Here is a 26,020-nt window from a genome sequence, read left to right as displayed (position 1 = left end):
AGCAACTTTTCTTGCGGCCAGAAGTCAGTAAAGCCACGGGGGTGCATCACTCTTTTTCATCTATTATCGATTTACAAAAGTGAAATTAAACGTAGAGTAAGTTTGTCATATGATCAAGTAACCATCATTATTGACTACTTAGGCTTTTTTCTCAAATGTACAATTGACTTATTAAGGGAGATCCTTGCCTCAAGAGTAAAAAAAAAAAATAGATGATTAATTATGTATAATGACATATAATGTTAAAAAAATTAAAATATATATATATATGATAGTATATTAGTTTCAAGAAAAGATAATGAAAAATATATAAAAGTTTATGTTTTCAATATATTTTCTTATATGACTCTATTTTAGTGTATTTTATAATTCAGTCTGAATTAAAACGTATTTGGCTGCGTCAATGAATTGATCGTGATATACTCGAAAGACATCGATATATCTCATGGAGAAGAAAAGAGAAAACGTGTGCAAAGGTTTCTCACCAAACATGCATGATTTATAATTATAATTATATTTAATTTGTAGATGTAAATGGAACTTGTGTAGAGTTATGTTAGTGATACGTTTATTCGCCAAACGGTGAAAATGGAAACAGCGAGCGTGATGTGAAGTGTGAGTAAATAAACTTTTACACGACACATAACGTGTGATTCAGTGAATGTGTCGCCATTTGGAAAGAGCAACGGTCAAATTAAGAAAGCTCTCCTATTCAGTTATTCCTAATTTCCTAGACGCCCTCTCTTCATTCCATTTTCGATGCATCGAACATAGCCTCTGAAGTCCAAACCAGCCCCCTCTAACTGTATCATCCCTTGCGTTTTTTTTCTTTCTACATTCAGATTATGATCATTATTATTCCAACAAATTGTACAAAGTAGATGTTGGTCCTCCGTATTCCATGAAATTTAAAAAAATAAATAATATTATTCACGAATTAATCACAGCTTCTGGTAATATATACTTTATATTTTACGTTGATTTTACAAAGCAGTCGTGGGTTTTAAAAAAAAAATCAAGTGATTTTGAGTTCTGAACTCCCCACCCCACCCCACCCCACCAGAACAAAACTTTAAAATCAGAATTAAAGGCACAGTTTGGTTTAAAATCAAACTAACACAAGGTTGTAAGTCTCCATCTCAATTTAGAATATAATTTTGAAGGTGATTCTGTGTCTAAGGCCCCGTTTGGTTGAGGGGAAGGGGAGGGGAGGGGAGGGGCTCCTTTTCCCTCCCCTCATTTGGTTAGGAGGAGGGAAGCCCCTCCCCTCCCCTTCCCTCATTTAGTTAGGAGGAGGGGAGGGAAAATTTTAAAAATTTTCCCTCCCCTCCCTTCCAAAGCCTCCCCTCCAAATTGGGGGGGAGTTCCCCTTCCCTCCCTTCCCCCTCCTCCCCCTCTCCTTCCCTTCCCTCCTCTCCCCTCACCTCCCCTCTCCTCCTCTTCCTTCTTTTCGAACCAAACAGACCCTAAAAATACTACCTAAATTTATGAATATTTTAATTTATTTTTTTTATTTAAATTTTTTGAATTATTTAAACAAAAAAATTAAATATAACAATTTCAAATGTGAGATTTAAAATGTAAGATTTCAATTTTTAAATCCATCAATCTAAATGCTATTTAAAACAATTTGATAAAAATAAAACTTCATTACTTTTTCATTATCATTCTTATTTCCTCGTTATATTTTCTCTCTCTTTACAGTTATTTAATGAAAAGAATTTTTAAAAATCTGTATTATTTTATGCTTATTTTGAAGCTAGATGAATTTAAATGTCGTGTTCAATTTCAAAAGTTTGAACTCCAGGGGGTAACTAACAGGGCCCGTGTAGCTGAAGTTGGAAAACTGAAATAAATCAGTTAAAATATAAATAGGTGAATTTTTTTTTTTAAATATGAGAAGTAAGTTTCACCAATATCATAAATAAATGAAGTTTCGATTTAAATAGAAGAAAAGAAACAACGATAGCTAAACTAGGCTTGTTGTGCTTGCTGTCTACAGGTGGAATTTCTTTTTCATTTTCAACTGGATTTCTATACTGAATAATTCAAGCCAAACTTAATGAGCCAAGCCATATAAAAAACAATATAAATAAAAAAAAAGAAACAACTGAAAGCTAAACTAGGCTTGTTGTCTATGGGTGGAATTTATAGCTCATTTTGAACTGGATTTTTATATTGGATAATTCAAGCCGAACTTGATGAGCCTTGCCATATAAGTCCAAAAAAAAAAATTAGAATAAGGTTTTGAAAAATAATATTTTTTTAATGTTTGAGCTTATTTGGATTGGCTTAAATAAACTTAAAAAAATTTGAGCAAAACTTAGTTGGTTTTAAACTTGGCTCAAATATCCAAATAACATTTTTTTCATTTTTTAGAAAATTATAAAACATATTAAATAATAATTAATATTTTAAAATTTATTTTATTTTATATTGAATGACCATATGTTTGACTACATTATTATATATATTATTTAAAAAATTAAAAATAGTGATATTGCTATAATTTTTTATTATTTTTAATTTATTATGTATCTTAAAATAATATTTAAAATATATTTTAATCTTAATTTTTAAACTTTAAGACACATAATTTTTTTACAGAAAAATTAAGTCTTCTACATTTTTATATATCATAAAAAATATATTATATATTTTTTGACAATAATAAAAATAATTAGTTTTAGTGTAAAAATTTGATTCCTTTTTAAATGATTTTTTTTTTTGGAATTATGGTATTCAGGTCTACCTAGATAAACCCAAAGCCTGAAGGTATTGGTAGAGTACTTAGTCATATCGGTATTTTTTTTTAATAAGTTTGGGTTAGTTAAAATAAGCCCTGTGCAAATCAAATCCAACCAGCTTAAATTAATGCTCTAATCATTTTTCACTTCTGAGATGAAATTATTGAAGTTAAAAGGCTTGAAATGAAAATATTTAAAACACAAATAAAATAATGAAGTTTTAAGCCATTATCCGAAAAAGGCAGATCCATTAGTTTGAATTTCGCTTTCATCTCTCATTCAAAACATGCAAACTACATAAATTCAGAAAAGAAAAATTGATAAGCTAGTCCATCAAGTTTTAAATTGATTATGACTCAGTGAAGTTTAATTCAATATGGTCCAATCCCTAAAATTTAACCAAATTATAACTTACTTCCTATATCTTCGATAACTCATTTTATCCTTTATAACTTATCCTATGTGGCAATGATGTGAGCCAATTGAGTTGGAGTTTGCTAACATGTTATCCTTGTCGGAGTCACATGGATCCCACGTGATTGAGAATGTGTCGGGTCAATATTTTTTCCACGGGATCCAAGTGAAGTTGGGATGCATGGTGCTCCAAAAAGTGTGAACACATCATCGAAGTTACTGTTCAGCCAAAACCATCGAGGAATAGTTTTGATTAATCGACTTTTTAGTTGGTGAAAAAATAATAATTATCTACATAATTAATAGCTTCAAGTTATAACTAACAATTCATATAATGTTTCATTGACATTACTAGAATATATCATATATATAATTTTTTAATCATTATTAGGAACTCACTTATCCCAACGACTCATCACAATAAAAACAAGGATTTGATAAAATGATTTTAAATCATTGAAAATTAGGATTCCATCAAAAATCCTTTTAAAAAAATTGGATACGTGATTAAAATCAAAGTTAAATACCTCATGGAAGCATAAGGATTACAGTGAAAAGAATAATTCAAAGCAAGGGCAAAACAATAATTTTTTCCCTCACTAACACATCTGTTGTAACCAATGACATAGAAGGAGTAAGTTGTGACCAGGTCACCATTAGTTGCAACCAGCTGTTATGATACAATGCACCGCGGGACATGATATTTTTTATTATAGCGCTCATAGCATTTCATGACAACATTCAAAGACAAATTTTTTGGTACACGCGGTTGCTCTGTTTAACCTTTGATCAAAGTGATTTAAATATCCATACAAGTTTACTCAATAATCTAGCTAATAATATATGTTTCACACAAAAAATATAACTCGTTTAAAAGTTAGATACTTAGATTTCAAAAGACTACATTTTCAAGTTTAACATGCCTCTAAGTGCTTTAAACCCAAATTGCATGTCATTAGTCTTTAGTGAGATTTGAACTAAGTTCAATAGACCGACAAACATTCAATAGAACAATTATGCACAAGATAACACTATTCAGACACAAATTGACCATTTAATTTCCCTTGTAATTCATTAGGGCAATTCCATTAAATTTGAAGGAATGATTTACATTGAGTCACATTTTAAAGACTAGGTAATAATTGAGTTAAAACTTTAAGAATTAAATAATTACTTTTTTCTTTAAAAAATTATAGACAACTACAATTCAAACCCAGATGAAAATAAGTTATTCTACAAGGTAATTAAATTACAAGTTTGCATGTATTTTGGGCTTCAAAAATTGAATTTTAATTTCACTCTTAAATAATCTTGTAACAATTTAAGACAGTGTTTGCATTAATAAATTTTAATTTTAAATTTTAAATTTTACATTTCAAATCTCATATTTGAAATTCATACATTAATTTTTTTTTACTTGTGTAGTTTAAAAAAATTTTAGATGAGAAGAAATGAATTGATATTTGAAATAAAAATAAAAATGTTAAAATATAGAATTTATTTATATTTTTTATTGATGAAAGATGAGAAAATATATAAGAACCATAAAAATATTAATAGTGAAAATGTGAAGAGAGTAAGATGTTTGTAATGACTAAAATTTTAAATGATTAGGCTATAAAGATGATTAAAATTACAAAAAATTATAGTAGTTCAAAATAAATTTGAAATTAAACTTTTATTGTGTATTTAAATAAAAAAATTGATCCAAATTTTCATTAATCCAAATGCACCATAAGAAAATTTAAGAAAAATTAATCTTTTAGTCTTTCAACTTTTAATTCACTTGTAACTCAATTCCTCAACTATGACTCGTTGTGATTTAGTCCCTCAACTATAATTTGCTTATAACTCATTCCCTCAATTTTTTACTCACTTATAATTCAGCTCATCAACTTTTGTTAATTTTTTTTATGTTAATTTAAATCTTACATTATAAAGCAAGAGGAGGGTATTTGAGAATAAAAATATGAGCATTTTTTTATCCCTTTTATTTAATAAGAAATTTTTTTTAAAAAATTGAAAAATTAGAATCAAATTACAAGTGAATCAAAAGTTGATGGATTGAGTTATAGTAAATTGTAGTTGAAGAATTGAGTTGTAACGAGTTATAATTGAGAGATTGAGTTATAAATGAGTTAAAAATTAAAGAATTTAAAAAAATAATTTTTCTAAAATTTAATAAAAAGTATCCCATGAGAAATAATGATCACTGGTGCTATGCTACTAGCTAGCCAGCAATGCAAATGGCACGCTCTTTACCAACGAAGAACCTCCCTCTGTATATAGAAGATTTCTCTCATCTCCCTGGCAAGCTGTGTCCTCTCTCAGCTTTGCACTTCTTGGATCCAATTCCTCTTTATGAAACCCACTACGAGCTCTCCTCCCTTCCTTTTCCTCTCCCTTCTCCTTCTTTCTCTGCTCCTCCTTCCCCCCAGTCCTCAATTTGTCCGATTCGCCAACGGCACCAAGCGACGAGTCCACATCCCTGACGATTTGGACGACGTCATCGACGACGAAGAGGACGATATCTGGAGACAATGGGGCAAGAAATCCACACCCTCTTCCGAGTTCGATCTCCCGCCGCCCGATGGTTTCTCCAACATGGACATCTCCCAGATCCAAGCTGAGATGGCCAAGCGACACTCGGGTCCCGCTATCGGATTCGTTAAGCTCCGGCTGGGGGTTCAACGGACTCCGGTAAACACATTCGCTTGTATCCCTCTTGTTTAATAACTAGACTGGAGCTAGAATTTGGATTCGACGCCGATTTCGCTCATTATGGTCACTGGATTTCGGCTTTGTAACATGGAATTGGACCGCGGTTTAGTTTCTGGTCTTTGACACCCCTGTTTAGCAACCTTGAATTAAATCTAAGTGTGATCTAACGAGCTGCAAGAGTACTGGCTGGCATATAATGTGTTGGAAACTAAACAATACCGCGACTGCAACTTGACAAAATATTTGGTGTTGTAGGGTAATTCTAAGTGTGATCTCATGTGTGATACTAGTGACATACGTAGAAGTTATTGCAGCATTAGTGTTTCATAGTCCAGTGAGAAACCAAGCTCAGGCCTCAGGGTTTAAGAATATGAATCTGCCATCATGCTTTGTTCTTGGGATATTGGGATTATAGAGAGGAATTTTTATTAATTTAAGGTCGCGATGGTTTTGATTTCATGCTGGAACCTGGAACCTTGTCTCCGCTAGTTTTTAGTGGCTTGCATCCATAGTAGATATTTAGTTGGAAGGTGTGAAATTGTAGCTTGCTTACTGTCTCAACATTCAAGAGAATTTTAACTTCTAATTTCTCATTTTCCATACCTTATTGTCTACTTTGTAATAGAAATATAATTTATGCCTAATTTCAGGAAACAGTGGGCAACATTGCAAAGAAATGGACTGAAATGATGAGAAGTGGAGCTGTTGGCGCAAGGTTCATGGGTGTTGATCTGAGCACAGTCATGTTCAACATGGAGTCTGGCAAAGACCTTGAAGAAGTATGTTATTTCTTCTCCCTTGGTTATATCCTTTTGATTTCTTGTCTTTTAATTTTAAATATAAATACAGTAGACAACAGGGGAAAAAAAGCTGCTAACGATTATTTGAGTGATCAGTTGTGACAATCTGCAAACTGCTACCCTTTTCTAAATCCAGATAAACTTTGAACAATGAATGTTTAGTATTTTTGTTTCATCCTTTTTGTGATGAGCAGGTTTGAAGGTGTGTTTAGATAGAGGAAAGTGGAAGAAAACGAGAGAGGTCTGGTTTAGGCATTTACTAAATTATAGGAAGGTAGAGGCAATGAGGATATGGCACAAGATAATTCGCTTCCTATTAAAAAAAATAATTAAAAAAAAACAGTGGCTAATTATATCAAAGACGTTATGGATATTGTATATTCTGTTTTTTTGTGCAGCAGAAGGATTTGGTTTTTCTCTCCGTATCCCTCAAATTCAAGTTTAGAGGAAATGGATGATAAACAAATTTTCTGCATCTCGAGATTTGGGCTGTAGTGATGCTTTTTGTGTCCATATAATCTCATTAGCGTATTATGTTATCAGTTGAAGGAATTTATCTTGGACGAACCAGAGGCATATGAGATGAAGATTGGGGATCAAGTTTTTCGAAGGCCTGGAGATCCTCCTCTAGATGAGGTGCTTAAAAGTGAGGAAAACAAAGCAGATGACGCTGATTCTCGGGAAAGTGATGCACAAATAAAAGAGGACTTGTAGTTAAGCGGTATGGCGATAATTCTCTGGAGAAAATGACAGAAATTGACGTGTCTCTTTTCTTGAATATTAACCACCATGTTCATCAATTTTACAATCCCTCGCTATTCAACCTTTTTGAAGTGAATGCATTACTTTTCAGATTGGGTGTCGGTGGGTGTATAGAGTAGTCCTTGTTGATGAAGTTCCACGTTGCTAAAAGCATATCACAAGTTTCATATTCAAAAGCTTCACAAGTGATGTAATGTTTATAATTTCAAAAGACTCTCTTTTCTAATAAATTAATCTTTTGGAATAGGTTTTCCTTTTAGGTTTTTGCTTGTCACATTATTGCTTCTTAAACTTTCCGTTGTGAGACTTGTAATAATGCCACCCCCTCAAGAGCTGATTCTCCTGCAGCTTCACTCCATGACACTTCACTCGACCTTCTGTCGGTCAGAACTCTCTGTGAGCAGCGCTTTTTGTGATACCGACCTTTCAATGAAAGCACCAATGTAACGAGCACAAGTTTAGAGGGAGAGTCCATCCAAAAAGACTAATTTGGTGGGAGAGTTCTTCACACGTATAAGCCCTACATCACCCATGAGACTCCCGGATGTTAGACTTGTAACAAAGCAACAATCACTGTGTAGACTTATCAACTTCAATAGTTTATCAAGTTTTTTTTTTGGGCTGACATTAGGAGGATTTGAGCTTTATATCTTTACTCACATTTCACCGCCTTATTTTTAATACTTAAACTAGCCTTAGATGATAATATCTAGTTCATCACATCATAAGGTAAAGATATCTATAATGGGAAAGCCTTGTGTTCGTGGATTTAGAATTCTCATTGTTGTTAGAATTGGAAAAGATTGTTCAATTATTGAATTGGTGGATCTGAAACAGATCAAACTCAAATAAAAACTCAAATTTTCACTAAAACTGGACCCTGAGCCAGTAGTTGAACCGATTTTGATTTTAAGTTGAATGTGAAGTTAATTCACTAAGTGGACACTTTGCTTGACAATTGAAATTGATTTTGGCAGCAATTTGAGGATTTGAATATTGACTCTTTGCACAAAAAAGTATAAGAAAATTATAGCTAGCCTTCTTTTAAGAAAATTAATCATGAACAAGGATCAATGCGAAACGAATTGTTGTTAAATATGGATCCTAACTTGTTTTTTTTTTAATAAGACTTGTTGTTGGTCTTTGTGTGTGATTAATTTCTTTAACGCTGTAATTCTTCCAAAGAAGTATCTCCACCAAGCATCCACCAAAAATGATTTTGAAAAGTTTTCCTCATAAGTCGAAAATTAATATGAAAATCACAAAATATAACAAGTCATTCATACAAAGGTTAACATCCTGACAACTTGAGCGAGTTTCAAGAATCGGATTGGACAGGCCGAAGGGAATTAACATTGAGGATCCCGTTTCTTCCTCAGGTCGTCTGTTAATCCGTAGAAACATCCCAAATCCTTGAAACCTCTCTCTCTTTGTTTAATAACTGGTCCACTTTTTGAACATAGGCTTGAGACAGAATAACAGCTTCATTCTTTACAAAAACATGCAAAAAGAAAAAAAAAAAAAAGCTTTACTCCATCATCTGATTACATTCAACAATTGAAAGGGGGTTTGAAGGAAGCAAGACAAAAAAGAACCGAATCGGTGCTGTACTTGACGTATGAATGGGAAATCATAATTACTTTCCAATACAACACGTTTTAATGCATTCTTTCAGGAATAAAAATTATGTTCGACTCTGCCAATAATTGAGACATCCTCGTTTCCACTAGCAGGGGCACATAACAGTACAGTTTAACAGAAAGAATAAAGAAAATCAGATTCTCTTGATTGCTGCAATTTAAATGACATGGAACAAATAATTAATTCAATTATTATCAAACCGCTGAAATGTATTACTATTTCAGCTTCTTACTGAAGTCAGAGAGCTCAAGAAGGCGAATCCTTGGAATGGTTGCCGCTTCCTCTCTCTCCTTCTGAGTGTTGTACCCCCAATCCACTGACCCAAAAAATAAAAAACGGGTGAGCTTATCAAGTTTTCTTTACCTAAAGAAACCAAAACAATTCACAAAAGCAGAAAGGAAGGAGGATGGAGAAATTGTAACTCATGGAGGAAAACTTTGAGACATCGTATGCGAAAGATACGTGTGATCATATCAACCAGGATTGTTATAGATATAAATATGTCAATGAAAAATTTTTCTTGTCAGATTCCACTTTGTCATGTGGTGGAACCCTCTACTCTATTAAGCTTAAAAATAAGCAAAACCAGAAAATACACTGTAAATGTAACTAACAATTACTATTGCTGAACAATAGAGTGGGATTACAATCAAAATAAAGACTGAAATTACACTGAGATGGCAATTACAGAGCATGAAACAACATAAACTATACCCTTTGAGCAGCAACACAAACACTGGTCTCTCACAAATACAAACTGATGTAGAAGGATAAAATGATGAAGAAAAGATGATCTTCTCCACCCCTAATCTGGCATTCGAGAGGTCAGAACTCTCCTCACTTGACCACAATTCTCCAATAGTCCCCCCTCATCCCCCATCACGGAAGTACATATTTAAAGAGTCAAAAAGTAGTCATTACCCCTGCTGACACTACCCATACCCTAGGCTACACCTAACCTGACTTTTCTTTTATCACTTGAATCTTACAGTTATAAACCTTCAAATAAACCTCTTGACCACTGGTCTTAGTCTTCTCTAAATCACCTCCCTGCCTAGATTGTCTACTGTAAGCCTTAGGAAATGACAGGAAAATCTTTTGGGAATCACCAGCTCTATCATCATGTTTACATTATTATCTTTTGTAAACCAAGTCTGCTTTCAACCCAAATCACATCCACTGCCATTATGGAAGAGGATCCAGACTAAGTTTGCTTTAAATTACTTCTTGTAAAGAGAAGAAAGCTACCTAGATACAAATTCCATCCGTCTAACTCAGGCTCCTTGATAACATTTTTCAAGGTTGCAAGCCGATCTTCAACAAAGCTGAATAAAAAACAGCTCGAGTTAATTTCTTCTAGATCATCTCAACAACAGCACTACTCTATTGGTAATATGATTAGTTGGGACAAGAATTTATATCAATTGCTGTAAATAGAATATCTTACTGTAGTCTGAGCCCTTGGTGCTCTGGTTTCTTTTGAAGCTGCTTCAGCACTTCCACCTTTGGGCTATTAGAGAAAATTGAATCGTCCATGAAAATCTAACTTTTTTCATTGAAATAAGAGAGGAAAGAAAGAAACAATAGAAGCATCAATGCACCACAGTTCACAGCAAGTCAACGTGTCAAAATATGTCATATATCACACTTACTCACCCAGTTCCTAGGCCATATATTCTTTCAGGCGGTATGGTCACACCAGCAAGCTCCCGAAGTAAAGCATCAGCAAAACGGCACTGAAATCCAATCAAGATGACAGAGGAAAAAGTGCAGGGACAATGTGAAAAAACTGTTGCGAGTGAATTTATATTATGCCACTCCCTTTATTTTCCTTAATACTGAATCTGAAGCCATCTATCGCAAGGACTATTTTCCCCTTGCAAGGACCAAAGGGAGAAGGTCTGACCTGTTTTGTGGTGACAATGTACACTCTTGAGCTTGCAAACTTCAGTGCATCACTGACACCGGGATAGAATCTACAAGGCAAGGCATTCAGCAATTACTAGTAATTATAATATAATTATAATGCTTGAAGCACAAAATCTGAAAGAAAACAAATTTATCAGCGCATAACATATAGCAACATGGACGTCCATTAAACCCTTGGTCAGGAATCAGGACAAGATACTTTGAAGGTTGATACGGTACAAGTGTATATGTTCAAAATGCACTCGCCATTTTTCTTTTTAAAATGCAGGTTCATCCCAAATGTACCAAGAGAAAATTCCCAAATGCATGTCTCTCACAAATAATATAGTTTTTATTGCAGAAATAAAAGAAGAGATTAACTATAAATTTGAGTTATGGAGGAGGATATTGGAGTCAAAAGGTTTCCGCCTGAATAAGAATAAGACAGAATATTTGCATTGTAATTTTCTTAAGAGGTTAGTCAGTAATAATTTGGAAGTGAAATTAGAAGATCAGATTATATCTCAAGTGAAAAAGCTTAAATATTTGGGAGCTATTATTCAACATAATGGGAAAATTGATGGGAATATTGCATATAGGATACAAGATAGGTGATTTAATTGAAAAAAGGTTAAATGAGTTATTTGTGATTGTAAGGTATCTAATAAACTTAAAGGAAAGTTTTATTAAACTGCTGTAAGATCAGCTATGCTACATGGTAGTAAATGTTGGACTTTAATGGGACAGCATGAGCATAAAGTTGGAGTAGCAAAAATAAGAATATTGATATAGATGTGCGGGCATACACGTAAAGATAAAATCCAAAATGAGCACCTGCAAGAAAAAGTGAGCATAGTATTCATCGAGGGGAAAATGATAGAAAATCGTTTGAAATGATTTGGACATATACAAAGAAAACTGCGAGAGGCACTAGTAAGAAGAGTGGAATAGATAATTTTGAGCTCTGTTAAGAGGAGTAGAGAAAGGTCAAAGAGAACGCTTATGAAAGTTGTTAACCGAGACCTTTAGTTAACAATATTCCTAAAAGCTTGGTAAATGATAGAGTATTATGTCGTTGCACAATTCATGTAGCCAATTCCACGTAGTGGGATAAAGCTTATTGTTGTATGGTCCATACCCAAATCTATCTCCATGTGGAAAATTTTTAAAATAAGTCTGAAGTAAAAAGGCCATGTAGACCAAGACAACCATATATAAGCAAATTAGACATACTTTCCAGCAAGTCTCACCTTTAATGTGCTTACATATTTATCCTACAATGGCATGGTCTATCTCTCTATCGTACACATGTTCATCCTAATAATTCTCCTCTGCACAAGGCTTTAGGTATTTCTATCATGCATGTTGTTACAAGTGTACGACAACAATAATTGGTTCAACTACCTGTTCGCACCAATCCAAGTAGTGAAATCATTCTCCAACCATTCATCTCTGATTTTCCCATAAAGATCTATTAGAGCAGCCCTGTTTTCTTCACCCCATTCTTTCATGATAACGGGCTTCAACACAAGCCAATTCTCCAATATACCCCCAACTGTAAGGCCCTCCGCAACCTTGCAGTAGAGCTATATCAGTCAACTGTCCTAGTGCTGGCACCAGTTTTTTTTAAAACATAAGTAGATTCAAGGCTATAGTACTCATGAAGAATAATGAAGTTCTAATTTAAGTCTGGGTTGTAGGAAGTATACCCACCGAAGACTTCCTCATGGAAGGTGTTCTTGTCTCAAGCAATAGCCTCACAAGCAAAATGTTTTCATATCCAGTTTCCACCACTGGTCGCACCTAACATTCAGAATTCTTGAAGTTTATCTGACTATCTCATGCGAGGGCAAATAAAAGTAGCTGAACATTCTATATGGGATTTTTCTTGAAATGGGAAGCACTCAAAATAATCATCAAAATTGTCCCCTACAATAATCATCAAAGCACATCATGATAGCAGCAATCAAGCCGAGCAAGCTTTAATGCACTCAGGCTCGTTCATTTAAAACAGACCAAAACTGAATTAAAGCTCAATCTTTGATCTAGCCAAAAGTTCCGGTCAACCTTGATTTATTTATTAAATGATCTGATTCTGGGCTCACTTGTTCATTCATAAATGAACTGAGATTAACAAGACAGCTTTCATTTACACCTCTAGTTACATTATCAAGCATAAGCCTTATAAGGTATTTAACAAGAAAACCAGCAAAAGGAAATTCTCCAATCAAATTCAACTTTACATCCATGTTCAGTTTTGAAATTCCACATGATTTAATGATTTATGGCCCTTTTCATTTTCTTAGGTACGCTTAAACAAGACATCGTTTCAGAAGCTGAAAAAGGTTAAAAAAAAAAAAGGATCATGGAAAGGACTATTTATTCACCACAATAAATCCTCAAAAACATAAAACATTAATTCATTACCCAAACTTCGACTAAATTAAAGCTAGCTTCTTGTTTCCTTCCTGTTATGCCTCCACTAGTTAGAGATTTCAAGCCAAATCACAGAATCCACAACATAGCTTATCTAAGTAAAGCAGCATGAATCCATAGCATAAGCCAAATTTAAGCCATCCAGAAATACTAACCGCATGCATCTGGTCAACAATCCAATCCTCTGTGGCTGAATCGACGCCGTCAAATAAACCAGGCCATCTCACCTTAGCAGCCTAAAGAGAAGTTTCAAGATGCAAGACAAACAGATCAGCACCTTAATCTTCGTATTCTGACAGAATTGAATACGATGAATTTGGACACCGTGCAATCGAATCTACTGTTTCAATTGGTTATACAAAAACATTTGAGCACCTTAATCTTCGTATTCTGACAGAATTGAATACAATGAATTGGGGAACCGTGTAATCGAACCTACTGTTTCAATTAGAAATGATACAAAAACATTTGTTGTATTTTCGTTGCTTTCTTCAATCAGAGGAGGGTAAAGGAGGCGAACCTTGACGGCGGAGATAGAGCTTTCTCTGCAGCTATCACAGAGAACTCCGTCGAAGTCCAAGGCGTACAAGTCCCCCATTTTCCTTAAGTCTCCTCCTACCCGACCCTAACGGAAGATATATCAATATCACTCATTTTAATGGTTTATATTTACCCGCCATCCAAACAGCTTCTTTCTTGCGGCTGTCCTCAATAAAATCAACCCACGTGTCCATGAAGCTGATCATTTTTTCTTTCGAATTTCGGTCTAAACAGACGGCCTTTTCCCCAAAAAACGATTCGGCATTTTCACAATGACATTTTAAGAGCATTTAAGAAATTTAGGAGAAAAGAAACAATTCTTCTTGACATGTTTAGTAGATCAGGATAACTCTTCCAATGGCCAATGGCTCTGTATCAAATGGCATTGTCTCGTCTCCAATAAGGGGAGCATGAGGATTCAATCCTGCCCTTGGAATTGTGATTGAGCATGTGCGTGTTGCGGTTTCCGTGTAACTAGAAAAAAAAAAAATAACTCTTCCATTGTAATGTTGTAAAGCTTGGGAATACTTGTGTTATCTTCTTTAGCTTTATTTATTTCTTTATTTCAAATTTCAATGTTTAAATATTTTTTATTTTTCTCATCCAAATTAGATATACAAAACAGTCTATGAAAAGCTTATGGCTTTGTTTGGTATGAGGCATTAAGGGAAGAAAATGGGATTGGGATTGATAAAACACATATTAAGATGTCTGGTAGGATTGATTACTTAAAGTTTGGGATTGGTGAAGCCCACTTATATGGCATTGGTGGAACACATGGGGGGAGGTGATACTAAAATTTTATTCTTATAATTGAAATTTTACAGACTAAAATACCCTCCACTGTCAAGTCAATCTTTTAATTCAACTTCTCCCTCTTATGTCTCCCTATACCCTCCTCCATTTGTGATCATCTTCTCCATTTTTGATCACTATCTTCCACCACCTATACATCATTCTCACCATTCACATCGTCCTTAAAAGTTCATTCCATCACCATCGAGAACCATGCAGAAAGGCTTCGGTGGCAGAACCACATCAATACTGGAGAAGTACTCACAATTGCCCATAGCTTCGTGCCATAAAAAATTTGTAATGTCTATTTTGACATTACCAACACATACCATGCATAACATATCATCATGGTAATCCTAATCACTTACCATCATGGAAAGGAGGTAACTAATTCATAATAAAATCACTCAAAGTTGGGATCTCAATAAAAAAACCCTTTTTGAAACCTTGGCTGGACTCTCAACACATGGTAAAAATCAGTTTAATACAAATGGAAAGCATAAGATTATGTCAGAAAGAAATAAATAAATTTAGGGCAAAATTATAATTTTTCCTAAATTGGTGTGTGTTCAAATTAATGTATTATTTGTTATCATGGATGATGCATAAAAATCACTCTCTCGCTATGCCATACACTACAACATATGCATCATATGTTACGGCGCATCATGCAATCATCATAACACTATCATCCTCCCCTTTTTTTTTTTTTTTCTAACATCCTTGACAATATGTGATAAGAAGAAGAGAGTAATTACAGCAAAGGAAAGGAGAGTTGGGGTTAGATCATGACAAAAAATAAATAAATGTTTTAGGATTAGATATTTTTATTAATTACTACGAATATTATAATCTTTTCATAATTAATGTTTGATTATAAAATGAAATAAAGGTAAGTATTCCTTATAATTATTATTTCATACCAAGCTTAATTGTAAAGCCTCATTCCTAATTTCAATTCTACTCCCATCCTTAACCTCAATCCCTTCAAATTTAAGCTTGTATGGCCTATCCTCCTTTCCTATTCTCTCAAAAACCTTTCAATTGCAGCTATCAAACATGACCCAATGAATCATCATAACTCATATTCACATTTGAAATAAATTGACTTGTCAAATAATTTTATTTACATTTCGAAGCCCGAAGACATTCTAAATTTTTGGAAAAAAAAGTGGAGGATAAAGAAAATTTAATTTGGTTATACCAAAAGGAAAAAAAAAAATAATTTGGGATGACAAACATATAAGAACAAAATCCATAACGATAAGGAATCTTTGTCACCCATCATCACCCCACCTCAACAAAGGAGCAGCTCCATATGCCTGATGTTTTCCTACACTCAAAAGCAAACTCATCCGAGCAATTTCTTCTACTTTTATAATTCACTAAAAAAGGAGTTATGTTACTACTTGCTATGTTTGTTCAAATTTACAAATATTCATACGGTAAATTTATAATTTATAAAACCACTTTAAACGATAAAAGGATAAATTTCAAATTATTTGTTTTTCTTGAGAATTACATAGTTTTAAAATGTTTTGAAAAATTTAAGATAATTATTTAACATAAGTATTCTTAAATTGAAAAATGAACCTAAGGTTTTCTCTAATTTATTTATTTATTTTAAAGGAATGAATCTCTAAATCTAAAGTCTGAACTATTCTAATAACAAAAGTGTAGTCATGATGCTTGTCACTAACAACCTTCCAAGATCCATCGAAAAGCGACCAGAGCCTGAATGAAGAAAAGTTCTCTGATTCCGCTTTTTTAAGTTGCAAGAATCAAAGCTGTTCATTTACCTTTTACTGAGGTCTCAAGCTTCCTTTTTTTTTTTTTGAATAATTGAAATGTTCTTTTTGTGATATTTTAAAAAATTTAAATTTTTGTGCAATCCACGAAATCAAAACAAGTTTTATAAAAATAAGAAAGGCAAAAGGCTAGATTCAAAAATTTTAAGTTGATTTTAATTTTTTGTTTTTATTAAATATTAACTGAATAGCGCTATAATTTGACTGAAAAATATTTAATTAATTTTAAATTTGAAATGATGCAATGATGCTTAAATATATGTATTTTTGAAATTTTTTAATGAAGTTATAGTTTTTTTTTTTTGGCTCACATTAGATTAGATTCTACTCACATACTTTTTATCATCAAAGTTAGTTTTTAAATGGATATCAAAATTAGACTTTAATACTGTCTTATATTAGCTGTATCAAGTGTAAACTCAGGCTAATATGTTAACTTATGAGTTATAAATTTATTATATTTTTTTAGTACTATTTACTTGTTATTTTTATAATATATGATTTATTTCTCTTCAAGTTAGTGCTTGACGTCCTCTGAGACAGTTAGATCCTTACCCCTCCTCCCACGCAACGCAATATTGCCGGTAACCCCACTTTCTTACTCCCAGTCCCGTAATCACACCAATCTCTCCCTCCTCACTCTACCTACTACAGCCGGTCACGACCCCGTTTACCGATACCACCGGTCTCTTGTTCCCTTCCCCGATATATCCTGTGTATAAAACCCATTTCCGGAGCACGAAGATTCAGTTTTAATCTCATCGTAAATCTGTTTGGACGGTCGTCTCACCGTCGATCTTATCGGATTCTGCTTCTGTAAGTATTTTTCTTCCCGCTACTATGTTGTTTTTACGGTTTTTTTTTTGGGGGGGGGGGGACCTCCGATGGTTGGATAACCTGATCTATCTGATTATTTTGTTGGCTCCGATATGGTTGCTATCTTCTGATTATTACCGTTTTGGTCTCCTAGCGGGGTTTCTAATCCATTTACATGCCTGTATTTAAGTCGTCATGTGCCTGTGCACGTTTACTTTTTGTTCAATGGATTGATGACTTGGTAAAGCTTCGGCATACTGGATGGAATTAGGATATTTTTTACTGGTAAATAAGTAAAAGGCTAAGATTTACGATAGGTTCTTTTACTAGAAATGAAATAATCGTCAAAGGCTGGATGTCCTCTATAACAAGAAAACTTGGTCGGTTTTGGTTTTGTTTTTATATGGTAGCAGAAATTGTGCAGGCTCAAGCAATTTGTTTTTCTAAAAAAGAAAAAGCATTATCCCATAAGAAACTTTGAGCGAAGCTGATTTAGCATTTAGGATTTTTTAAAAAAAAAAATTCTCTTTTGGTCTATAAATTATTTATTTTCTTTTTTTTTTTTTGGGGTTTCTTCAATTTCTTCTCTCCTTGTGCATGTTCGTGTTTTCTGTGACTACCTGTATATTTTTGTTCATTCTGGATAGAATTGGTATTCTGATATCCTTTTTCTGACGAAGGTAAAAGATGGCAGATAATGAGGATGGAGAAGAGAGGACTTCTCGTGGGAATGAATGGGAGGTCGTAACGCTTACAGCATCAGCGTATGAAGCTGCTCCTGATTCTGGGCAAGTTGAGTTGAAAGATGATGACAAGGGAGACGCATATACACGGGATGAAGCTGAAACGTCACGTGCCCTATTCATGTCTCGTCATTTTGTTTTCCCACCCAGTGAGCATGAAAACTTGCCACTGGAATCTGATTATAGTGAGATTCTTGGTGAATCTGGAGGCAAAGATGTCTCTGAAGTTATTGTTGATGATGGGGCCACACCTAGCGGAAAGGATGAAGAAAATGTGATGATATCCAGAATGAATGTTTCAGAAGCATTTTCAGATATTCCATATTTTGATGATAAGATGAGCAAGTTTTCTGTTCATTGTAAACAGTTTGGAGAAGGTACAACGCTAGAAGATTTTGGTTTGACTGGCAAAGAGGAAAGTATGTATGATACTGCAAAATACAGTTCTTTACACAGTGAGACAGATTTTGGTGGTGCAACTGCATATGGGGATAATATAGTTGCGTCTGAAATAATTGAACCTGCTGAACAAGAGTCAAACACTTCTTTTGATTTATCAAATTCAAAGATTTTTCCCAAAGATGATAAATGCCAGCCATCAGGTCTTCCTTGTGGAGCTTGGTGGAAGCGAAGAGCTGCTGCCTTATATGCTCATGCAAAGGAGGCAAATGCATATTGGTCTATTTTCATTGCAGCGGCAGTGATGGGCCTTGTAATGCTTGGTCAGCGCTGGCAGCAGGAAAGAGCTTATCAACTTCAGTTGCACAGCGGTGTAAATGATGAGGTGCGTCCATCATTGAAAGTTTTCTCTAAGACATGTTCTTTTTAAAATATGTTAGTTAATTTACAGGATATTTTACAATTAGTCAATGACTCAAGCTACTGTTTTGGTCCCCCTTAATTTTCATCCATTTCTCTTCAAGACATGGTAAAGACTAATAGATTCTTCCTGGTAACTATGTCCAGGAAAATTTATCTTTTGAGAATTGGAATGGGCGCTATGTGAACACTTTGTATCTCTGGGTTTGGTGCATTTTTTCCGCTCTATATGAGCCAAGAGAACCTGTTCTCTGAAATAATTGTAGAGGAATTGAAATTTAAACAAAATAAACTGAGTATCTTCATATAGAAAGGGGATATAATGAGAGACGTTGCATGTATAGATGGCATTTAAGTTTGTTGTGGTTAAATAAAGCTATGCTTGGTTGTAGAAAAAACTAGGTGAAAAATGGAGCACTAGAGTCTAAATTTGCCATTATTTTCCACCTGCCTAATTTCACTCAAAAGAAGTATTGACCTGATGGTGCTCTGTCCAGCTTTAAGTTGCTAGTCACAAGTTTATATTATTGATGGCTGTGGTGATGGTGCTGACAGTTTGCTAACTTGGGTAAGCTTTGTCAATAGCAGAACTGAGGCTTGAGATATATATATATATATATATATATATATTTTTGGGGGTGGGGTGGGGGATGAGGCTTTAAATTGAATGTCCATTTGGGATTAGGAGTGCGGTTTTAAATTTTGTGAACTTGAGGCGGCCTTTACATTTTCTAAATTGTATTATTAATTCTGAGCTGTCCAATCTTCTCTCCATCAAGTTGAAATATTTAACATCGTGAATGCTATTATGGTCATAGGGAAGAAGCAAGATTCTAGCACCCATAATACGACTCAAAGATGTGATTGTTGGTGGCCATCGTCGTGGTTCCTTGGTCAGGGGCTCCTCGGATGGAAGTTAAGATGATGACGATAAATTGTAAGTCAAAAGTTTGAGAAAGAAATGCCAGCTTGGTGTAGCGATCTTTCTCATCATGAATGTTACAGTGAAAACATTTTATAGTATGAATTCGCCGAGTCCTTCTTTGTTGTGTTGTCCTACATTGAGTTGTATTGTATAGCTCTTGATGTGATTCAACTTCGTATTTTATGTGATTCTGATCATGTGGATTAGCATTTTAGACTCCCAAGGCGATGATTGAAATGATCAAATGAAGCAACTTAAATTGCTATGCTGGTGAAATTTGTTTTTGAATGACTCAGAACTGTGAAACGCCCGCTAATTCACTACCACGGAAGTTGTGCCTTTTGCTTTGGCCTAAAAAAGCAAAGGGACATGCAGTGCAGGGATTGAAATATGATAGCTTCTTCTCTATTCTATTCTGCTTATCTAGCTAGTCCGGGGGGAAAAACCAGTGATCATTTTTGTTTAAAGCAATTGCTGTATTCTGATATACAAACTGTTTCCTCTTTGCATGTCTCTTCATCCCAAGTCATAACTGATGTTAATACGTAGTTTCTTATTTTTGTGCGGATATAATAATTTTCAAATGAACTTTGAATGAAGTTAAAATGCATAGTAAATATTTCAAGCAAAATTTTATTAAAGCAACTATCTTTTTTAATTGCAATGCCAAAAAAAAAAACATTTCTTGATTTGTTAAACCAAGATCATAAACGCTTTCTCGCTCCGCGCCACAAGCACATCCCTAAGTAGACCTATTAAATTATAACATGTATATCTCATTATTTCTTCTTCTGCTAAAATAGAAATTGACTATCTTCATCGATAGTTAAGAATAATTCTTTCCTTCAATTGGATCAGAGGAATTTGAGATTTTTTTTTAGATAATGTAGATTTATTTTGCCCAGTTCAAATCTTCAATGAGGCTCTTCTTTCTTAGAAGGTTTGGATACCTGGTTTAATTTCAAAATGCTTCACCATCAGAATTTTCATTACGACTCAAAGCAAGGTGAGAGACTTGCACCCATCTTAAATCAGTAATATATGAGATTCATTTGATTTACATACATACATACATACATACATATATATATATATGCATGTTACATCTATTCTAAGCTTGGCTTTAGAAACCAAAAACTGTTATTATTTCCCCCCTAATATTTTGCCTTATTGTTGCAGTTTTAACTATCTGATTAATAATTCCCTCTATGATTAAATAAAAAAAAAAAACAATGATTCACGAACCCTTGTATGTACGTATGAAGAGGAAGAACTACAAGTTCAATGAATAACAACCTTCAGGTTTAAAAACCAAAGAAAGAAGGGTGTCCCCCCCTCCCCCCCAAAAAGGACAACGAAGATCTACTTCTACCTCCTTTTCCAATACTCCTATGTAGCTGCTTATTTTAATCTCTGCATTGACGATCTTATCATTCAAAAAACTATCTATCTCAGATTGTTCTTCCACTAAATACTCTGTTTTGTTGATATGATTATCAGTTAAAATCCTGAAGTATAATGATTTTTGTCCGACGGTCTTAAATGCAACAAACTTCATTGCGTTGATGTGCCTGCCATTTCATCCTCTGCGTTGACTTTGTTTTCATTAAGCTTGTCACGTTCGAGGAGCTTTGACCTTTATACTGTAAGTCTGAAACCGAAGTTTTCAGTTCGTCAGAGAGTGCCTTTTCATTATGCCTTTTTCTCAATGGTAAGCGATGAATTAAGAAGTAGGATCAAGTTAAATTGAAAACTGAAGCACCGCTTTTGAATCTGTTCCTCAAACTCTATTCATGACCCTGCCTGCTCACATGATTTTGACCTTTCACACTATCTGTGAAGTTTAATGTAATCTTGACTTTGCCTTTAATTTACAGAGGTTGAGAGGCATAATTTCTTTTCTTTTTTCTTTTCCATATATTCTACTATCTGCTGATATCTTTAAAGCCATTAATGGTAAGGGAAGGTCAACTCTGAGTGTGAAGAGGAATCCGATATTTTATAATTTTCTTGGGCTTGTTATTGAGCTTGCAGGGAAGCAATGCATGGACGTTGATACAGAGGCAAGAATACAGTTCACCCACAAATAAATGATGTATGGGTCGCTCACCTAAACCCAACCAATTCTCTATTTCCTCTACTGATTTATTATTGCCCCAAACAACATCACACTTTGATACGCAGTTCCCATTTTTCTTCATCAATTAACAGCCTGTGCCACTCTTCCTTTGACTCTTGAGAGTATAGATGTAGATAAAGTCAAATCTTTTTTTTTCTATTTTTAAATAAAGTTAATAACCTTTTTTAAAATTCGAGAAGAAGACTAGAATTCTTTAACAAAAGAGACTAGAGATTATTCAATCTCTTAAAAAAGAGCGAGTCCTATTAGCACACAAATGCAACAAGATATGTATACTACATATAAAAGGCAATTAAAAAAGTAGAAGGCTGAAGATATGTGTGAAGGCATGATGCAAATGTTTTTTTTTTTTTTTTAATGATGGAGGCAGGAGAAGGATGAAGGGATTTAGGTTTGTGTGTAATAGAGGGGGAGAGGGTGTGGAACTGTGGATGAAAGTGAATTTAGTTCAAAATGCCTCAACAACTGACTTGAGTGCATTTATAATGCTGCACTTGCACCTCATGAGTCTTTCAAATTAATAACTCCCTCCTCTATAAATCTCTCCTCCCCTCCCCTCCCCTCCCCTCCACTTCATCTCTCTTCCCGTCTTCCTTCACACCTTCCTCAATCTTCATCCTTCTTTCTTTCCTCTTGTTCTCCTTTAACCAATCATTGTCTCACTCATACTCATTTTCCTAAATCCCCTGTTTGTTCCCCACATGAGATACAGGGAGCGTCATTGCACTTAGTTTGATTCTTGTGGTCAATGGATACCTCTACGGCATTCCTGCTTTTATCGGCCATCACGGCTTACCTTATTTGGTTCACATTCATCTCGCGGTCCCTCAAGGGTCCACGTGTATGGCCTCTATTGGGCAGCCTGCCTGGCTTGATTCAGAACTGCCACCGCATGCATGACTGGATCAGCGACCACCTCCGCGCCTGTGGTGGCACGTACCAGACTTGCATCTGCGCCGTTCCTTTCCTCGCTAACAGGCAAGGTCTCGTGACTGTCACGTGCAACCCGAGGAACCTGGAGCACATACTCAAGACCCGATTCGACAATTACCCCAAGGGGCCCACGTGGCATGCTGTTTTCCACGATCTTCTAGGTGATGGCATTTTTAACTCCGATGGAAGCGCGTGGCTGTTCCAGCGGAAGACCGCCGCGCTGGAATTCACCACCAGGACATTGCGCCAAGCCATGGCTCGCTGGGTGAATCGGGCCATCAAGGACCGGCTCTGCTTGATTCTCAAGACGGCCGAGTTGAAATCTGAGCCGGTTGATTTGCAAGACTTGATGCTGCGGCTCACATTTGACAACATTTGCGGCTTGGCTTTTGGAAAAGACCCACAGACTTGCGCGCCGAACTTGCCGGAGAATGGCTTCGCATTGGCTTTTGACCGAGCCACCGAAGCCTCGCTCCAGCGGTTTATTTTGCCAGAGGTGTTCTGGAGGTTTAAGAAATGGCTTGGCTTCGGAATGGAAGTCAGCTTAAGCCGAAGCCTTGTCCTCGTTGAGGAGTATTTGTCCAGGGTGATTGATAAGCGTAAGCTCGAGTTGATGAGTCAGCAAGAGGATGAGAACCCGCACGATGATTTGTTGTCAAGGTTCATGAAGAAAAAGCACACCTACTCAGACAAGTTCCTAAGACACGTGGCGTTGAACTTCATCCTAGCTGGACGTGACACGTCATCAGTTGCGTTGAGCTGGTTCTTCTGGCTGGCGATTCAGAACCCCACAGTGGAAGAAAAAATCCTGCGGGAAATATGCACAGTTCTTATGGAGACACGTGGTGATGATGTGGCAAGATGGCTGGATGAGCCTTTGGATTTCGAAGAACTGGAGCGTCTGGTCTATCTCAAAGCAGCGTTGTGCGAGACTCTACGACTCTATCCATCGGTGCCAGAGGATTCCAAGCATGTGGCGGCCGATGACGTGCTTCCAGACGGCACATTTATGCCGGCAGGATCATCGGTGACGTATTCGATATATTCTGCTGGCCGGATGAGGTCGACATGGGGTGATGATTGCTTGGAATTTCGGCCTGAGAGGTGGTTTTCATCAGACGATGACAAGTTCACGATGCAAGATTCCTTCAAGTTTGTTGCTTTCAATGCTGGTCCGAGGATATGCTTGGGGAAGGATTTAGCTTACCTACAGATGAAGTCAATTGCGGCAGCGGTGCTACTCCGGCAACGGCTCACCGTTGTTCCCGGCCATGAGGTGGAGCAAAAAATGTCACTGACTTTGTTCATGAAGAACGGGCTGAAGGTTTATGTGCACAATAGGGATTTGAGGCGAATTTTGGCAAGCATCCGTAAACAAAGTGAATGATAAACCAAGATAAATAAACACCTAAACATATAAAGAGTAAATCCCAGACAATTAGTTTTTACTTTTCAGAGCATATATATACATATGCATGTTAATGATGGGTGTTACGTACTGTTGTGAAGTGTGATCAGAAGGTGGAGCCGACTTCCTGTGACTTTTAGATATGCACGTTCATTTGTGGGCAGTATTGAGGTATAAACAGCATGTTGTTGAAATTACTATAAGAGAAATTTGCGGGTCAGTGCGTGTAGGAAGCTAGCTAATATTCGTTGTCTTATTGGTTTCTTGTTTGTCCGTGAGATACGACTAAATTTATGGTGTGAAAAAAATCCAAACATAAATAGGAGAGAGAAGACGGAAGAGGAAGAGAAAGGAAGAAATGAGTGAAGTGCGAGTAATAATGTTTTGGGGACCTATCTGAAACTAATTAAGAAACGTAAAAGTAGTTTACACTTACTTCTTGAATCAAGCCCTACATGGTGCATTACGTCACGCACATTAATGTAACGTTTAATATTAAACAAAATGATCAAAATCAAATATCTCATGATTATCTATGGAGCTCCCCAGCGTTATCTCGTAAAAGCACCTTCAAACGTTGTCTACATACTTCATACTTGAGATTCGGCGACAAGCAATTCAGCGTGTGTGAAAACGCGATCCTTACATCAGCGCCCGACCTCTAGAGCATGCTTTCTCGCCCTTGTGATTGTCAAGTATGTTACTATTACATAAACCGATCAACTTAGTTACATTCCTTATCGATATAACTCTATGGTCTCGTTTGGCAGACAGTGGAGGTAAAGGCATAATAACACTACTAAAAAATAAAGTATATATAATGATTATATAAAAAAACATTGAATAAAAAATGAAATTTCAAAAAACAACTATTCAACGATTAAAACTATAACCATTGAAAAAGTAGGCATTATACTAAATAATTAAATAGAGTAACCATAGAGTAAATGCTTCAGATTAGCATTGGATCACATCATTGGTTTATTCAACAGTTCCTTAAACAGAACTATTGAATAAATGTTAATAATATGTAATGGTTTATGTTAAGGAACCATTGAATAAACATACATTCAACGGTTCTTTAACAGAATTATTAAATAAGAGGATTTAAATGTTTGTTCGTATTTGTAAAACTATTACTTCTTAAACTCTCAAAACTTCATTTTATCTCTGCAAAACCAACTACCTAAGGTTGAAACTCCATCCCTAAGCATTGAGTAGACATTTTTGGCCCAACCCATCCTTATTTCACTGTTGGAACGCCATCATTTTCTTCGTTGCCATTTTTGTCCTTCATTGCGTGGTGTTTGAACACGAAAGTCCTCTCTTCCTCTTCCTCTCTCTCTCTCTTCCTAACTTCATCTTCTTCTTCCATTCTAGTAGCCAGATTGGTGGTTCATCTCCCTTCAGCCGTGTTTCCTTGCGTTCGTGTGTTGTATAAAATTTGAGATGTTTATTTGGTTATGATTATTTAAAGTGAGGATTATTTCATATACAATGTGCTTGAATTTTAGTTGACTAAAAATGCTTTGTATGTTGCCTATTTTGAAATTTAAATTGTGAAATTGTTAAATGTGATTGATTAAGTGATTTTTAATATGGATTTGTTGTTATTTTAATGTTCAAGTTGTTAAAAGAGGGCAATAAGCCTAGAAAATGCTCAA

At 35.2% G+C, this 26,020-nt stretch overlaps 4 protein-coding genes across 13 annotated transcripts; 3 read left to right on the top strand and 1 right to left on the bottom strand.

Annotated features, from left to right (window-relative positions):
• Positions 1-5,408: 5,408 nt before the first annotated feature.
• LOC129291430 (uncharacterized) lies at positions 5,409-8,127 on the top strand. 4 transcript variants are annotated; one of them, XM_054928764.1, is made up of 4 exons: positions 5,412-5,861; positions 6,533-6,661; positions 7,226-7,403; positions 7,793-8,127. In XM_054928764.1, the coding sequence occupies exons 1-3, from the start codon at positions 5,523-5,525 to the stop codon at positions 7,394-7,396; spliced, it is 639 nt and encodes a 212-aa protein (XP_054784739.1). In that variant the 5' UTR covers positions 5,412-5,522; the 3' UTR covers positions 7,397-7,403; positions 7,793-8,127. The 4 variants fall into 4 exon arrangements, with proteins under 4 accessions (XP_054784742.1, XP_054784741.1, XP_054784739.1 ...); XM_054928765.1 differs by lacking the exon at positions 7,793-8,127 and adding an exon at positions 7,536-7,690; XM_054928767.1 differs by lacking the exons at positions 7,226-7,403; positions 7,793-8,127 and adding an exon at positions 7,084-7,219 and having other exon boundaries at positions 5,409-5,861.
• A 531-nt stretch (positions 8,128-8,658) lies between these two features.
• On the bottom strand, positions 8,659-14,109 carry LOC129291429 (uncharacterized). 5 transcript variants are annotated; one of them, XM_054928762.1, is made up of 10 exons: positions 13,869-14,042; positions 13,585-13,665; positions 12,707-12,796; positions 12,398-12,567; positions 10,992-11,061; positions 10,742-10,821; positions 10,533-10,595; positions 10,334-10,410; positions 9,318-9,401; positions 8,659-8,933 (listed from the first exon to the last, which is right to left on the bottom strand). In XM_054928762.1, exons 1-10 carry the CDS (start codon positions 14,025-14,027, stop codon positions 8,929-8,931), a joined length of 879 nt encoding a protein of 292 aa, XP_054784737.1. In that variant the 5' UTR covers positions 14,028-14,042; the 3' UTR covers positions 8,659-8,928. The 5 variants fall into 5 exon arrangements, 3 of the variants coding, with proteins under 3 accessions (XP_054784737.1, XP_054784736.1, XP_054784738.1); XM_054928761.1 differs by lacking the exon at positions 8,659-8,933 and adding an exon at positions 9,056-9,235; XM_054928763.1 differs by lacking the exon at positions 8,659-8,933 and having other exon boundaries at positions 9,056-9,401; positions 13,950-14,109.
• Positions 14,110-17,236: 3,127 nt separating this feature from the next.
• On the top strand, positions 17,237-20,098 carry LOC129291147 (ATG8-interacting protein 1). 2 transcript variants are annotated; one of them, XM_054928356.1, is made up of 3 exons: positions 17,237-17,388; positions 18,069-18,915; positions 19,769-20,098. In XM_054928356.1, the coding sequence occupies exons 2-3, from the start codon at positions 18,076-18,078 to the stop codon at positions 19,868-19,870; spliced, it is 942 nt and encodes a 313-aa protein (XP_054784331.1). In that variant the 5' UTR covers positions 17,237-17,388; positions 18,069-18,075; the 3' UTR covers positions 19,871-20,098. The 2 variants fall into 2 exon arrangements, with proteins under 2 accessions (XP_054784331.1, XP_054784332.1); XM_054928357.1 differs by having other exon boundaries at positions 17,306-17,388; positions 18,076-18,915.
• A 204-nt stretch (positions 20,099-20,302) lies between these two features.
• On the top strand, positions 20,303-24,619 carry LOC129291145 (cytochrome P450 86A8). Of its 2 annotated transcripts, none has more exons than XM_054928355.1 (2): positions 20,303-20,881; positions 21,910-24,619. In XM_054928355.1, the coding sequence occupies exon 2, from the start codon at positions 22,764-22,766 to the stop codon at positions 24,333-24,335; it is 1,572 nt and encodes a 523-aa protein (XP_054784330.1). In that variant the 5' UTR covers positions 20,303-20,881; positions 21,910-22,763; the 3' UTR covers positions 24,336-24,619. The 2 variants fall into 2 exon arrangements, with proteins under 2 accessions (XP_054784330.1, XP_054784329.1); XM_054928354.1 differs by having other exon boundaries at positions 21,376-24,619.
• The last annotated feature ends 1,401 nt before the right edge of the window (positions 24,620-26,020 follow it).

This window comes from Prosopis cineraria, unplaced genomic scaffold, assembly GCF_029017545.1.
Source record: "Prosopis cineraria cultivar Desert tree isolate PC_DT_omini unplaced genomic scaffold, ASM2901754v1 PC13, whole genome shotgun sequence".
Lineage (NCBI taxonomy): Eukaryota > Viridiplantae > Streptophyta > Magnoliopsida > Fabales > Fabaceae > Prosopis > Prosopis cineraria.
Note: the sequence above shows the minus strand (reverse complement) of the source record. Positions and strands in the feature narration are given on the sequence as shown.

Excerpts from the sequence above, each read along its gene's own strand:
- LOC129291430 (XM_054928764.1), top strand. The coding sequence starts at position 5,523 with ATGAAACCCACTACGAGCTCTCCTCCCTTCCTTTTCCTCTCCCTTCTC. Across the intron at positions 5,862-6,532 it reads TGGGGGTTCAACGGACTCCG|GAAACAGTGGGCAACATTGC; the intron begins GTAAACACATTC and ends GCCTAATTTCAG. Across the intron at positions 6,662-7,225 it reads CTGGCAAAGACCTTGAAGAA|TTGAAGGAATTTATCTTGGA; the intron begins GTATGTTATTTC and ends TTATGTTATCAG.
- LOC129291429 (XM_054928761.1), bottom strand. The coding sequence starts at position 14,027 with ATGGGGGACTTGTACGCCTTGGACTTCGACGGAGTTCTCTGTGATAGC. Across the intron at positions 13,666-13,868 it reads TATCATTTCTAATTGAAACA|GCTGCTAAGGTGAGATGGCC; the intron begins GTAGGTTCGATT and ends ACTTCTCTTTAG. Across the intron at positions 12,568-12,706 it reads CTTCCATGAGGAAGTCTTCG|GTTGCGGAGGGCCTTACAGT; the intron begins GTGGGTATACTT and ends CTCTACTGCAAG.
- LOC129291147 (XM_054928356.1), top strand. The coding sequence starts at position 18,076 with ATGGCAGATAATGAGGATGGAGAAGAGAGGACTTCTCGTGGGAATGAA. Across the intron at positions 18,916-19,768 it reads ACAGCGGTGTAAATGATGAG|GGAAGAAGCAAGATTCTAGC; the intron begins GTGCGTCCATCA and ends TTATGGTCATAG.
- LOC129291145 (XM_054928355.1), top strand. The coding sequence starts at position 22,764 with ATGGATACCTCTACGGCATTCCTGCTTTTATCGGCCATCACGGCTTAC.